General features: G+C 42.1%; 1 protein-coding gene across 4 annotated transcripts in view; it reads right to left on the bottom strand.

The window, feature by feature from the left end:
* The window catches only part of POLD3 (DNA polymerase delta 3, accessory subunit), a 52,063-nt gene that overhangs the window by 33,103 nt on the left and 2,532 nt on the right, over positions 1-16,428 (bottom strand). Inside the window, exons 1-3 of one of the 4 annotated variants that reach the window (XM_060160013.1) lie at positions 15,511-15,688; positions 15,212-15,346; positions 7,641-7,696 (exon numbers count right to left, since the gene is read on the bottom strand). Coding sequence is in view for 1 of the 4 variants with exons in the window: in XM_060160011.1 (XP_060015994.1) it covers positions 7,641-7,696; positions 9,065-9,124 (116 nt within the window). In the remaining 3 variants the exon portion in view is untranslated. Of the gene's footprint in view, positions 1-4,659; positions 4,738-7,640; positions 7,697-9,064; positions 9,287-15,211; positions 15,347-15,510; positions 15,689-16,428 lie in introns of those variants that run through there. The other 3 variants (XM_060160012.1, XM_060160011.1, XM_060160015.1) reach the window with 3 other exon arrangements.

The following is a 16,428-nucleotide window of genomic DNA, read 5'->3' as shown; positions in this document are numbered from 1 at the left end:
CTCTATGACATGTCCCGAGCCTCTATGACATGTCATACTTCTGGCAAGAATAAGGGAAACTCAACCTACACTGTTGACTACTCTCTTAGCTTCCTTGATCCAATGCCTCACTGAGTCTCCTGCCACCTCTCTAACTGCCTCTGATCCATTTCCTGCACAGACTTGACTACCTACTCCTTTTCTGTACTGCTGGGGCTGTCTTCAGCTATATTTTCTCTATATATATTAGAGTGACCAATGATCTGGGTTTGCCTGGATCTGAGGGGTTTCCTGACATGGACTTTTAGTTCTAAAACCAACAGTCCAGGGCACACCAGGATGATTGGTCACCTTACTAAATCTTCTCCTTGATCCATTTCATTCATCCCCATGGCTTCAATTACTCCCAACAACAATATCATCTGCTCAAACCACCCAAGCCAGAAATCTGGGAGTCGTTATCCCTCACTTTTCCCAGTCCGGTGAGTTGCCAAATCTTGTCCGTTTTCCATCCCAAGTAATTCTTGACTCCATGCCCTCCAAATATCTTGACTGGACTATTTCAATTCCAAGTGTCAATGCCTTCCTCACACCACCTTCCCATTCATTATCCACAAGGCTGCCAAGGTGAAGTTTTAAAAATGCAAATCAAGTCATTCGGTCAGCAAAACCTTAATGAGTGGCTACTTCATGCTCTATGCCTTGGGGATAGAGCAGAGAACAAAGCAATCAAAGTTTCTACCCATTCAGAGTTTGCACTGCAGAAAAGGGAGATACAATAAACAAACAAGTAAATATATGTCAGATGGTAGTAAATCTATGGGGGGAAAAAAAAGATTAGGAGAATAGAGAGTGCCTGAGAAGTTTTGCTATTTTATATGATTAGGGAAGACTCCTTCCCTGCAGGAAGTTACAGAGCCGCCAATGTGAATATCTCAGGGAAGAATGTTCCAGGCAGAAAGTACAGCAAATCCAAAGGTTCTGAGGCAAGAATGTAAGCAAGGTGCAAGGAACGGAAAAGAGGTGAGTGTGCTGAATAAGGAAGAAGGGAAGAAGAGAGCCAAGCACCAGACATGTAGGGCTTTGTGGCTCTATGTAGGAAGGAAGTCCTCAGAAGGTTTAGAGCAGAAACAACATGATCTCATCTTTTAGGAGGATTCCTGACTGCTGTGTGGAGAATATACTGTTAAGGGGCAAGGAAGGAAGCAGGGAGACCACTTACAAGGCTACTGCAATCATCTAGGCTAGAGATGATGGTGGCTCAGACTACAGTGGTAGCAATGGAGCCAGTAATCAGTGGATGAATTCTGGGGACATCTTAAAGGGAGAAACAACAGGATTTGCTGATGGACTGACTGTGGGGTATGAGAGAAAAAGAAATCAAAGATGACTGGATTAAGCAACTCAAAGAATAAAGCTGTCATTCACTGAGATAGAGAAAAGCAGGAGAAGGAGGCGATGCGGGAGAAATTAGGAGTTAAGTTTTGGGGCATGTTAAATCTGAGATACCTATTAGTCATTAAGTGCTGTTAAGAAGTAGCTGATTATTCTTAGCTGAAGTATTATTCCTTGTTCAAAAGTTTTCAGTAGCACCCCATCCCCTAAGGAGCAACTCCACAGGTCTATCAGTGACATGTAAGACATTTCTTGTTCTGGCCCCTGAATCTCTCACCATTCTCCCACACTCACACAATTTTCAGCCTTATGAAATACTCTGCAGTTCCCCTGGCTCTTCTGTATGCCCCTCCTTCTGCCTAGAATGTTCTTCTCAGACTTCATCCACCTAATTCCTTATCAAGATAGCAGCTCAGTTATCACCTCCTATGTGAAGCCTTCCCTAACACCACTAGGCCAGCAGGGCACCCTTGCCGTCTAAGTTCTAACAGGACCTAGCCCATATCTGTTATTATAGTTACCACACCGTATTCCAATTACTTAGTTTATGTATCTGACATCCCCACTAGACTATACACATCTTGAGGGAAAAAACCCAACATTTTTGTTGATTCCTCTATCTTGTTCTCTTTAGTGTGTCCTTCCATGCAGCAATTATGTTAGGAAAGATGAGGAACACAGAGTCATGAACGTTTTGGTTTATTTATGCTAGTTAGGACCATGCTAGCAGAAGAAATGGTAGGAAGGGACCATGCCCAAGATGCTTTGAGCTTGCTGGCGAAACACGCTGTCATTTATCAACAATTCAGTCTTGCTTGTATCATCATAGTCACTGTCCTCTGTGCACTTATCTCCCCAAATCAGGCCCAGTTCTCTTTTATATTAACGAGATGGTCAGAACTGCACAAACTCTTAGAAAAATTTCTGCATATCTTTTGAATCTCTAAGACATGTTCATCTAATTTGATTATGCCAAACACCTTACCAACAAAACACGCAAAGTATTCTTAAATATGACTAACAATGCATATCACTTCTTACAAGATGCACTTCCTACACACATGATTAACTATACCTTCGCATCTTCTCATCCCTCCTGATCAGTTCCACCCATAATTTTCCCATAGGATGAATACAGTGTATACCTATATTGTCTTCCCTAATCTAATTCCTTCACAGCATTTTTATAACCTGAAATTATCTTGTTTAAGTCAATGATGGGAAGGGTCTTGTCTGTCAAGTTTGCTGTTTTATGACAGAGCCTAAAATAATGCTAAAAACTGAAAAAATATTTCTTTATTGCATCCAAGCAAATAGTAACAACCATGCCCAGTCACTGCCCTCAGTGCCAACAGTGAAACTTTAAATGCTCTCACTATAGTTAAAAGAAAAAAGGGTGACCTAACCTTGCACCTAAAGCAATTAGAGAAAGAAGAACAAAAAACCCCAAAGTTAGCAAGGAAAGAAATCATAAAAATCAGATCAGAAATAAATGAAAAAGAAATGAAGGAAACGATAGCAAAGATCAATAAAAAAAAAAAAGGGTGACAGGACACTCTAAGTCTCAGTTTTCTCATCTGTTAAAAAAGGTTGATAGGGACTTCCCTGGTGGTGCAGTGGTTAAGAATCCGCCTGCCAATGCAGGGGACATGGGTTCAAGCCTGGTCCGGGAAGATCGCACATGCCATGGAGCAACTAAGCTCGTGCGCCACAACTACTGAGGCTGCGATCTAAAGCCAGCAAGCCACAACTACTGAAGCCTACACGCCTAGAGCCCATGCTCAGCAACAAGAGAAGCCACCACAATGAGAACCCCGTACACTGCAATGAAGAGCAGCCCCCGCTCGCAACAGCTAGAGAAAGCCCGCGTGCAGCAATGAAGACCCAATGCAGCCAAAAATAAACAAATAAAATAAATAAATTTAAAAATAGAAAATAATTTATTGCTAAAAAATGCTAACTATCGGGCTTCCCTGGTGGCGCAGTGGTTGAGAGTCCACCTGCCGATGCAGAGGACACGCGTTCGTGCCCCGGGTCCGGGAGGATCCCACATGCCGCGGAGCGGCTGGGCCCGTGAGCCATGGCCGCTGAGCCTGCGCGTCCGGAGCCTGTGCGCCGCGACGGGAGAGGCCACCACAGTGAGAGGTCTGCGTACCGCAAAAAAAAAAAAAAAAAAAAAAATCATCTGAGCCTTCAGCAAGTCATAATCCTTTTGTTGGTGGAGGGTTTGAAACATGATGAGCATTACCAATATGTGACACAGAGACAACAAATAAGCAAATGCTATTGAAAAATTGGCACCCACAGACTTTGTCAACACAGGGTTGCCACAAACCTTCAATTTGTAAAAACAAAAACAAAAACAAACAAAAAAACGCAGTATCTGCGAAGTGCAGTAAAGTGAAGCACAGCAAAATGAGGTAAGCCTATACACATTTTAGGGCTTCACTTATAAATAAGCTTGGACCAACACAGTGTATTCTTATTGTGAGGACTGAAGCATTTTTAGTATAATTAGCACAAGATACATAAAAATGTTAAATAAAGTGATAATTATTGATTTAAGAGCTAAAACTACAGAACTCTCAGAAGAAAACACAGAAGTACATCTTCATGGTTTACTTGGGTTAGGCAAAGCCTTCTTAGATACTATATAAAAAGCACAGGCAACAAAAGAAAAAAAAAAACTGAACTCCATCATCAATAATAAGAACTCTTGGGCTTCCCTGGTGGCGCAGTGGTTGAGAGTCCGCCTGCCGATGCAGGGGACACGGGTTCGTGCCCCGGTCCGGGAAGATCCCACATGCCGTGGAGCGGCTGCGCCCATGAGCCATGGCCGCTGAGCCTGCGCATCCGAAGCCTGTGCTCCGCAACGGGAGAGGCCACAGCAGTGAGAGGCCCGCGTACCGCAAAAAAAAAAAAAAAAAAAAAAAAAAAAATAATAAGAACTCTTACGCTTCAAAGGGCACCATCAAGGAAGTGCAAAGAAATCATTATCTGATCAGGGACTTGTCTCTAGAATATATAAAGAACTCTTACAACTCAATAATAAAAAGACAAACACAATGGAAAAAATGGGCAAAGGATCTGAATAGCTATTTCTCCAAAGAAGATACACAAATGACTAATAAGCACATGAAAAGATGATCAATGTCATTAGCCATTACAAAAATGCAAATCAAAACCATAATGATACTGCTTCACACCCACCAGGATGGCTAAAATTTAAAAAGACAGATAACAGAAAGAGTTGACAAGAATGCTGAGAAATCAAAACCCTCATACCTTGGTGGTGGGATTGTAAAATAGCATAGCCACTTTGAAAAATAGTTCCTCAGCTCCTCGAAATGTTACATATGACCCAGAAATTCCAATCGTAGGTGTATACTAAGAGAACTGAAAATACATGTCCACACAAAAACTTGTACACAAATGTTCATAGTAGCATTATTCATAACATGCCAAATGTGGAAAAAACCTAAATGTCCATCAACTGATGAATGGATAAACGAAATGCTATATATCCATATGTTATAGGTTGAATTGTGTCCCCCCAAAAAAGATATTGAAGTCCTAACCACCAGTACCTCAGAGTATGACCTTATTTGGAAATAGGGTCTTTGCAGATGTAATAAGTTAACATGAAGTCATACTGGAGTAGGGTGGGCTCCTCATCTACTATGACTGGTATTCTTGTTTTTTTTTTTTTAATGGTATCAACTGCTTTTTATTGAGCACATATTAAGTACTTTCCATAAAATTCATTCTGCACCCTGACCTTAGAAGCTACATGTTTTTATTATTCCCATTTTTCAAACAGAGACAGAAGCTCAGAACCTAAGAGTGGTGACTCAAGTGGGTAACTCAGCTAAATGAGTGGATTCTGATTCTGGATGCATGGCCTCCAAAGCCAGTGTTTGTAACCCTAAGGCTCCTGTACCTCGAACTCTGCTCTGCTGGCATTGGCTGGAGGGAGCCAGGATGAGCCTCTAAGGGTTAGGCCTTCCAAACAGGAGCCACCAAGCCTGGTGTCTCATCTGTCTCCCAGTTTAGCCTAACTGGTATCCTTATAAGATGGCTATGTGAAGATACAGACACACAAGGAGAATGCCATGTGCTATGAAGGCAGATACTGGGGTTATGCAGCTACAAGCCAAAGAATGCCAAACATTGCTAGCAAACCACCAGAAGCTAGGAAGAATCAAAGAAGAATTTTTCTCTACAGATTTGAGAAGGAGCATGGCCCTGCCAACATCTTAATTTTGGACTTCTAGCCTCCAGAACTGAGACAATAAATTTCTGTTTTAAGCCACGCAGTTTGTAGTATTCTGTTATGGCAGCCCTAGAGAACTAATATACTATATAATGGAATATTATTCAACCATAAAAAGGAATGAAGTACTGATACATGCTACAACATGGACAAACCTTGAAAATATTATGCTAAGTGCAGGAAACCAGACACACAAGATTACTTATTATTAATAAGTAATCTTAAGTATTAATAAGTATTAATAATTACTTATGATTCCATTTATATGAAATGTTCAGGATAGGCAAATCTATAGATGGAGAGTGTATTAGTGGTTGCCTAGTGCTTGGGGGGTGGGGGGAGAAGAATGATGAGGGACTACTAACAGATACAGGGTTTCTTTTGGGGGGTGATTAAAATGTTCTGAAATTAATTATAGTGCTAACTGAACAACTCTGTAAATATATTAAAAATCACTGAATTGTACATTTTAAATGGGTGAATTGTATGGTATATGAAACATATGTAAATAAAGCTGTTTTTAAAAAAAATAATTATGAAAGAAAGTAACAGGGTGCATGACAGAGACAGAGGAGTAGGGACACCTGAAATAGAGCATTAGGGAAGAGTTGCTATATAAGTAATGTGTGAAATTTGAGCTGAAACCTGAACAATGAGGACAGCTGTGAGAAGAGCATTCCAGGCAGAGGGAATGGTACAAATTTCCTTGAGTAAGAATGGGCTTGAGACATCTGAGGAAAAGAAAGGCAAATATGGCTAGAGTATAAGTGACGTAGAGAGTGGTATGGGATGAAACTGGTAGACAGGCAGGGGCTAGACAGCGTATTAATTCCATAAAAATTATAGGAAATAATTCCATAAAAATTATAGCTACAGTAAAATTGCAGGCAAGTTTATTTCATCTCCAGTCCTCAATATGCACCTTTAATCTCAATAGGCTTATATAGTAACAGTTACCTCATTTCATATTTAAACATCTATAACCATAACAAATAATTACTCTTATGGGTGTCTAATCCTAAAGTTACCTAAACCTGTTAGGTTTGGGCCAGGACTGGTCTCAGCAATGGCAATCTCATATAGTCAAAATCAGTCCGAACCCATCCCTGGGCCAAGAGTTTCAGGTCTTGAAGGCATAAACATCACAGTCAAAATTAAACTCCTAGATCTGCCAAACAGCAACCCAAATCAAGCCAAATCAACCCATTCTAGAGATCAGGGATTTTTTTTAAGACTCACAGAATGTTCCTATGACTCAAGGAATAGGGAAAAACCAAACCACCTTTAGGAATAGAGCAAACAAAATGAGTATTTAACTCAATATATGTGCTCTCAGCCTGTTCACCAATTCCTACCCATTGGACATAGACAACACCTGCACATTTTCAGGTGAAGAAGTTAATTCAAAAAGCCTGCCCCTTCCATTTTGGCCCCAAGTTGGACTACAAGTTTCAGCAAGTAAAGGTGACAGGGCAAAATTCAAGAAGGGCAATGCTCTGTGTCATCCTGAACACTCCCTTTTTAGTTTCACTTAAATAGTTCTACCCTGTCTTATACTGTTACACAGCCTGTGTCAAACACCTGTTGACCTCATTATGGAAGTTATTTCAATGACACCCAGAGATGGGCCTAAGGAGCACATGTGAAAATGTAATGAAGATAAGATAACAGACATATAAATCTGAGATGTAAACAGAATTGGCTAGCCCATTTAATATATCAGAAATAACAAAGTGATGTTAACCAGAGGGCAAGGCTACAAATAAATCCAGTAAACATATCACCACACATTTGTATACAAGTCCACCTATCTCCTAAATAATAGACAAAAGCATTAAAGGTAGTAAAAAAAGGTATTCATTCCCATTCCCCCTCAGGGTGGGTGGGGTGTGGGTTCTAACCTAGAGACTATCTGTAAAGCTAACAGAGCAAAAGAAAACAAATAAAACCAAAAATTCCAATCAGATTAAAATTAGTAATAAATTGTACTTACTGTTTGGCCTGATTAACATGAACTCCTAGTGTATAGCTCAGCCATTTGTATGTCACCTGCAAGAAGAAGGAGTTTTTTTTTAATGTTTTATTATATGACTCCAGAGTGCAGGTCAGAACCAAGGGCTCCTAAAGATTCTTACTCTTAGACGATTAAGCCTTATAAATTACATTAGATGCCACCCCAGTTTTGCCAAGAACCATCCACCTAGGCAAGTAGGACTCAGATATTTATCTTACAAATACTAAGAAGTTTGTATCACAGATTAATGCAAGAATCTAAAAAGAAAGGCTGAATATATATAGAAAAAAATCTCATTTTTCTCACACTCCTTGTTTTACTAAGGCCCTTTTTTTCACATTCTGTCCTTTTTTGGGGCCACCACCAAAAACTATCCTCAAACTCACCCAGAAGCTAGGTTACTTTGGAGTGTATAACTCAGAAACTTCTGAGGAAAGTTGCAGCCATACAAACATTAAAGGGCACAGGTGGTAAAGGGGTCACGGAATGAGTGAAGTTGTTGAATACTGTATCAAGAGGTTAGACTGGAAACTATTGGCATCAAGCTTTGATCTTCCTTCCATCCTTCGTTGAACTCTCCTGTCATTTGCCTCTTCCTTATAACCTGTCACCCACCTCTCAAAGTCTTCCAATTCTAAACGCTGAGTTTCCAATAATCAGAAGACTTATATAGGTTAGGCAAAGGCAGTGTGATGTAGAGGAAAGCACTAGCAAAAGAGACAGACCTAGGCTGGAAAACTGATTATCCCTTACTAACCACAAATAAATTATTTGGTCCCTCTGCTTCAACTGCCTTTTCTAGGGATACTTCCACCGACCTCTAGGTGGGTCACTGTAGAGACTAAACGCAATGTGTATCCAAAGCTCACAGTAGGCACTCAGTCATCACGATTTGCGAAGCACTCTCATATCCATCGTTTCACTTGATCTTTACTCCAACCCTGTGAGGCAGGCCAAGCCTGTATCAATACCAAACTTCCAGGAGGAAGAAACCAACTGACGGCCGGAAGGTTAAACAACATGTCACTTAACCCGGTCAAAACACAGTTTCCTCAACTGTAAACTTGAGACTTCAGACGCCAACCACGTCGTCAGACAGGTGTAGAGACGCCTTAGAAACATTATCAACCAATGTTCCTCCCCCCCCCGCCCCCGCCCCAGACCTCCGGGGCCCCGGGCCTGTGCACAGAACCCAGCACGCCCACCCGAAGGACGCGGATTTGCGCGCGGGCCACAGGTCCTCGCCGGCGAGTTATCGCTCGCCCTGGGGCACCAAGCGTGGGGACCGTCTCTCCTGGGCCAGTTCCCACGCGGCACACGCAGAGGCGTCAAGGCCCCCGCTGCCCTCGCTGGGCACAGGACCCCAGTCGCACGCCCGCATTCCCCAAATCCTAGCTCCTCACTATCTTGTTCTGGTCCGTGACGAACTCGTCTATATTTTCCAGATAAAACTGGTCCGCCATGGTGCCGCTGCGCCGGGCCCCGCCGCCTCCGAGCTCCCCTGGCCACTTCAACTGCAGCTCCCGCCGGCGGGAAACGTCTTTCCTCCCTCGCAGGTCCCGGGTCGTTTCTCACAGCAACGGAGGCGACGCGCTACGGCGGCCGCCCGAGGGTCAAACTAGTCTCGGAGTCGGCGCAGGCTGAACGAAGCGGAGCTAATAGGACCGGACGGAAGTGAAGTCCTAGCAGCGCAGGCGTGCTCTGCAGGGGCTGAGTGTAGAGCCCTAGTTTCAAATCCCAGCTCTGCCTCTTAGTAACTGACCCAGGGCAAAATACCTCACCTCTAGGAACCACAGTTTTTCCAACTCTAAATTGATAAAATAATCCTTACCTCTTCATACATTTATTCAACAAATATTTATTAAGTACCCAGTCTATTCCAGGCACTTCTTAGGCACTGGGACATAGCAGTGAACAATAAAGACAGAAATAAACAAGTATGTTAGTAAAGTCCTGCCAGCTGGGATAAAGTACTGCCTGTTATAATCTCTCAGAATTGAGAAATCAGGGAAAGTTTTCCAGAGAAGATGAGAGGGGGGGAGTATTTGCTGGGAAGAGAATAGTTTTCATTATGGTTGGAATGCCGGGAGAAAAGGACGATGAGGAGGGATGAGACCGAAGAAGCCAAATCATGCTATGCCTACAAGGTTGTGTGAAGGGGCACGTGCACTTCATTCTCAAGAAAAGTTTTCGAATTGGGGAATTTCAACTAAAATTTCTCCTAACATCAGATAAAAAACCATTCAGCAGAAGCCAGTGTATTTCAGTAGGGCAGCAAAGTGGACAATGGAGCAGGCTCTAGAGTTAGACCCTGGATTTGAATCCTGGTTTTGATATTTGTGTGTGAACTTAGGTAAGTTGTTTAACCACTGCAAGCCTGTTTCCCCAGCTACAAAATGGAAATAGTGGGACTTCCCTGGCAATCCAATGGTTAAGACTCTGCCCTTCCAGTGCAGGGGGCACAGGTTCGATCTCTGGTCAGGGAACTAAAATCCCACATGCCACGAGGCCCGGCCAAAACATTAAAAAAAAAAAAAAAAAAGATGGAAGTAGCAATAGCACCCATTTCAAATGTTTGTTGCAACATGCATTCATTCAAGACATAGCAAAAGCCTACTAAGGGCCAGGCACTGTTCTGGGTACTGGGGCCCTGGGGATACAGCTGTGATCAATAACACACAGAGCCTGTTCACATGTAACTTACACTTTCTTGGAGATTTTTTTTTTTTTTTGCGGTACGCGGGCCTACTCACTGTGTGGTCTCTCCCGTTGCGGAGCACAGGCTCCGGACGCGCAGGCTCAGCGACCACGGCTCACGGGCCCAGCCGCTCCGCAGCACGTGGGATCCTCCCGGACCGGGGCATGAACCCGCGTCCCCTGCATCGGCAGGCAGACTCTCAACCACTGCGCCACCAGGGAAGCCCTTTCTTGGAGATTTTTAAGTGAGGGGCCGTAGCAGTTTAAAATAGGATCGTACGTACTGGAAATTGAGAACTAACTTGGGTTTTCTTTGAGTCAGCAAAAACTGCTAATGAATTAGATGAGTGGAGTATGAGAAAGACAGTAATCAAGGAAAATGCCTAGATTTGGAACCTAAATCTTTAGGTTAATGGTGATGCCTTTGACTACTGAGATATGAAGACTGAGAGAAGGAGCAGATGAGAAAATTTAAAAATTTTATTTGGCCAGAGTTATAAACGGGATAATATACATATACCCCTCATGCCATGCCTGCACACAATGAAATCAACAATTAGTATCTGTACTTGGAATTGGCAAATAATAAAATGACTAAAGTTAGAAAACAACAACAAAAACAGTTATTACATTATTATATACCAGGCACACTGTACCAGGCTTTGAGAGAGAGATTTCATTTGATTCTCATAGGATCCCTGCAAATGGATTGTGTTTGTCCATATTTTATAGACTAGATTGCTGAGGCTCAAGAGAGGAGACACGGATTTTCCAGGTCACAGGGTTAAGTGGTAGTACTGGAACTGGAACTCATTTCTAGTCATTGCTCCACAGGATTGGAAAAGATGTCAAAATTGACCAAAGAAGAGTCTTGATACTACCTCCCCGCCTAAAGGGAGCAGATGATAATACTTATAGACTACCTGGCCCAACATGGTCCTAGATCTGCCAATATTAAAAGAGTTGCATGTCTTTTAGAAGCCAGATTCGTGGTTGTCTTTGGGAAGATAGAAAATGAAAGGGAGTAAGAGGAGGCTTCTGAGGAAAAGGTAATGTTCTGGTTCTGGATCTGTGGATCTGGATCCCATGGGTGTGTCAAGTCTGTGAAAATTTGAACTGTACACTTTTGATATATATGGTTTTCTATATGTATGTTTACATCTATAAAAAGTTTACATGATTATTCAGGAAATCTTTAACTACTGTGCCAGGTCTTCTCAAATCAGTAAAACAGAAAATAGGTACAGGTAAGGATGGGTATTGGAAAGGATAGGTTTAGTCTTAACCTTGGAAAAAAGAAAGGAGATTCTGGGAAGAAGGGATAATGGACAAATGGACCCCAGGCAAGACAGTAATGGAATTATCAAGTTAAGATAAATGATCAAAGGCATCTCCAAGACTGGGTTGGAATAATAAGACTAGAAAGGAATGACCACCGCTATGCCTGGGAGGGGGGAGGTTGGGAGTTGGGCTTGTACATTAAGGGCAGGGAGCTGGAGGGGGAAGGGAAAGCTCTTCTGCTTATGTCTGAGGCCTACCCAGCCTTGAACTTTCCTACCTCAGGGAAAGGTAGCTGACTGGAAAGCATGTGGGCTTTGGAAATACATTTTTCTTTTAAAAAGCAAGCAAAGCAAACTAACAAAAACCTAGGCTTGAATCCCAGCTTCACCACTTCCTAGCTGTGTGGCCTTGGGCAAATCATTTAACCTCTCTAGTCCTCATTTTCATCATCTTTAAAGAAGGGACAATGATAGGCAGTGATGTTCTGATAAATGATTAAGAACCAATTTACCAAATAAAATAAGCCCTGATTTGTAGTCGTTGCCAGCTTCTGTGGTGTAAATATTCCCACCATAGCAGATTCCAAACTACAGATAGTGAAGTCACAGAATGCAGAGTCAGGAAGAGATGCACACTGTCACACCATTATTTCCACTGTACAGATACAATAAGCAAATAACCTCAAGAGCATAGATGATAGTAAAATGTAGTAATATAATTGAGAAATAAGATTTGAATATTATCTTTGTTTTTAATATAATTTATTTAATAGTAAGTTACGTAATTTAATTTTTAGTAACAGCTCTGTTTAACAAGTGACTTGCAAACTTTCTGAAACTTTAACATTCAGCTCTCATAAGCAAGTATGAGCCAGCTCCAGCACACGACTATAAATATAATTTAACTTGCATGATTGAGGGGATTGAAGGAAACATGTTCTGTGCCTGGCAGTTAGCTAAGTGCTCTAAAAATGGTAACTATTATTATATAACTAACACTTGCATACAACTAACTATATGCCAGACTCTGTTACAAGTGCTTCACAAATAGTAACCCATCTAACCTCCATAAAAGTCCTAGAAAGTAAGGTGTGTTATTAACCCCTTTTTCCAGATAAGTAAACATTGGCACAGAGAGGTTAAGTAACTTGCCCAAGATCACAGAGTAAGTGGCAAAGCCAGAATTATAACCCAGGCAGTCTGGCTCCAACATCCATGATCTTAAACATTGTATTTTGCTGCCTCATTATTAGTTTACAACTGCATATAGGAAAATAATAAGTACTGTGAAAGTCTAACACACTTTATTGCAGAATTTTGGAATCCGTGTGCACATCAGTCAAGTGAGAATTGCTTTCAGTGGAAGCCAAGTAACAAATGATATATGTTGAGTATCTAAAGGATGTGGGAATATAGAGTCCAGGTAAACAGGAGTTAATCTTAGAAGTTTTCAAGGCAATTGTTGCAGGGGGTGAACAAGGTGGAGGGAGGAAAGTTGGTGGTGGGGGGAATGGATCTTTGATTAGGTTTATGGAGGAAACCACAGCTAACAAATGCCTAGGACTGTGGCCAGGAAATTAGTGTTTTTCTAAATAATGCCTGAAAGCTTAGTTCTAGGGTCAAAACTAAGTCAGAAAAGAAAGGAGTGCTCTGCACTTTCACGCCCATAAATCATAGGTATGAAACTCCTTCAGCTCATGTGCATCACTGGAATGTTAATAACTGTCAGTTATTGAGCACCTACCATGTTGTGGGGACCTTGCAGAGGTTTAATCCTCAAACAACCCTGTTAAATTCTATTATCCCTTCACCAAAAAAGAACTCAAATTTGAAATCAATTTTATGTTGTTGATAGGAAGAATGAATGGGAAATGATTTCATATAAGTTCCAAGACAAGTTTTGCTTAAACTAATAACTAAGTAGGATTTTAGAACTGGCCTCCTTCTAATATAATAACAACAGCCTCACCAGCATCTAATAGGTTCTCAGTGACATTTATTGACTTAAATTCAATTACACTGAAGGAAGTGAGATTTGAGGGGGAAAAACACTGGATTAAGAAACAAGGTGATCTGAGACAGTGTTCACTCTTACTTATCATTCTTGGAGTGTGGAAAGTGTACAGGCACCATGCTAGGCCTTTTACTTTAATATTCTCATTTAATCTTCAAAATCATTCTATAAAGTAAATAAATATTATTACTTACCTACTATTATCCCTGTTTTTCAGATGAAGAAACTGAAGCTCAGAGAGGTTAAGTAACTTGCCCCAAACCATCCAGGTAGTAAGTGGTGGAGATAGGTTTCCACCCAGGTGTGCCCAGAGCCCATGTTCAAACACTGTGGTTGTCTTTGGAGGAGAGCATTGGACTGATTTTTATTCTTTTCCTTATTTTATTGTTTTTTATGCATCTTTGAATTTTTACAAGTCATTTTTACAAGTATCAATTTTATTGTTAGAAAAAAAATGAACATATTTTCATTTTGAAGAAAAAGTGCATTTAGCAACGTAAAATTAACTCATCTTCCTACTCCAGGCATGGTGTTTTCCCTATTTGAAATGTAAAAGGCAAATCTCCAAAACGGAAAATTACCACCATTCCTTCCTTCACCTCAAATACTGCTTCTTTAAATAAGACAACTCACTCCCTATTCCTTAAGGATGAGTCTTAAGATTAGTTTTAAGAACACGAGCAGTTCTGAGGATGGCAGTGTCAGGTGATACCAGGAGTGGGAGCCATAGCATCAAGGCTCCATGTCTCCAAACAGAACCTAAGGTTGATGTTAGAAATAGAAGGCTGACCCTCCTCTTTCCTCCTCTTCATCCCACTTTACCCCAGAAATGATTGGCTTCGGAGAGTCTAATGATTCTTACAGGGCAGGGGGTGGGAAATCTAGACGGGGCTCAGTATTGAGAGGGAATGAGGAGCTGTCAACCTGTATGTGGGCAGGATCCCCAGACCTCAAGCAGGGGAAGAGGGCCTGTAAGTGCAACTCAGGAGCCCCACCAGCTGGCTGGGCTTCAGGGCTGCCATAGGTCTCTGGGGGATAGCATTCCAGTCAGGGTAATGGGTTAGAACAAAGGAGTATAAGATTAAGAATTATGACTCGGAGGCCACATAACTGTCCAAGGGCCATTCCAGAGCCCCAGAGGCCCAGGACTTATTAACACCAAGGTATTTAGCATTAGATCATTCGTACATTCATTCATCAAACGTTACTAAAGGTCTCCTACCTACTAGACCCTGTGTGACCAATGGGAACACAGCATAGTCTTCATCCCTGGGGATTTTAGAGTTGGGGGGGAATAAACAGCAATACAGTGCAAGGGAAGCACAGGGTGCCATGTGAACCCACAGGAGGCAACCAACCCAGCCTGAGGATCAGAAGACATGCACAGGGAAAAGTGGACTTGGGTTTCCAGAATTAGATGTGTAATCCCTCCTCTCACTTTAGGCAAAATATACAAGAAATGAACTCAGGGTGCTGCCATTTTTATAGTTTTTAACAAAGCAAAACACAACTGTATTTCCTCTTAAAAAAAAAAAGCTGTTTTATGAGAACACATATACCTTGTGCAGACTGTCCTGTGGAATGTACAGCCACCAAGGCCAGGACACATCAACCTTCCTGACAGCTGGGGAGGCAGGACCCCAGGGGATGGTGAGATAAGGCTCCAGGTGCTGTTTTAAAACACTTTATCAGTTCTGTAAAAATCAATGTAAAACCCCTCAGTTATCAAAACAAGGTGGATGAGGCAAGAGGACACTGGTTCCCTTGTTTCATACCCACGGCACCGAACCACACCTCCCCCCAGCCCCCACTCACACCCCAGCCCATTAATCCCTCAGCTCAGCCACGGGAGGCTCACGGTGCCATCTTTGTTGCCGCAGACATTCAGAAGAAGATCAGGAGGACCTCACCCCCGCCCCATCTTGCAGTTGTTTTGTACATTGTTTTCCTTTGTCCATTCCCTTGGGGGCTGGAAGGGGGCTGGGGGTGGAGGGGATGCTGAAGGTGAAAGTTAATTGGAAATTGGCTATGAGAAGTTTTGTCTCAAGCATATCATTTCTCAATGATTAAAATTGGGGGCAGGGGGCATTGGCTTTCAGGGCTGAAAAGAAGCATATGATCCTTCCCTTACAGACCATTGCTCTCTGGCTCCCAAACCCTGCTGGGTGGGAATACTTCCTGAGGAAACGCTGTGTGGCTTCAGCTTTAGTTTCCAGTGAAGAAGGGGCAGAGGCCATTCTAGACACAGTCCTGATGGAGTGGGCTGCTCTCTTTGCTCAATCTGTCTCCTGGCATCACTGCTTCTCTCTCTATGACTATTCTATTTTCTTCTTTGGCTTAACCACTGTCTCTACTTCCTCAGAATTTCCGTTTAAACACAGCCATAGGTTGCCATGGCTCCTCTCTCCCACTGCCTCCAGTTTTTGTCCGTCACTACAGATTTTCTCAACGATTCCCCATTTTGTAATTCCTAAATTGTTGAACCTGATATGCTCAGCTTATCTCAGGCTTTTGTTTCTTTTAAATCTCAGATGAGCAATATCTTTCTCAGGATACTGAGCAGCCAGTGGAAAGATTCCTCTGGGATAATTGCTTCTTCATTCATTCTCCAATTGTTGATTGAGTTCCTTCTATGAGCTATGTCTGTGAGATACAATAGAATACAAGAGACACGTGGCCCTGGATGGAAACGGAGAAGTTAACGAAAAGTTACGAGATCATGTTATGAGAGGAAACAAACAGTGTGCACCCATCGGGGATGTCCACTAGACTGTGG

Source organism: Lagenorhynchus albirostris, chromosome 9 (genome assembly GCF_949774975.1).
Source record: "Lagenorhynchus albirostris chromosome 9, mLagAlb1.1, whole genome shotgun sequence".
NCBI lineage: Eukaryota > Metazoa > Chordata > Mammalia > Artiodactyla > Delphinidae > Lagenorhynchus > Lagenorhynchus albirostris.
This window is presented reverse-complemented; position numbering and strand designations above follow the sequence as displayed.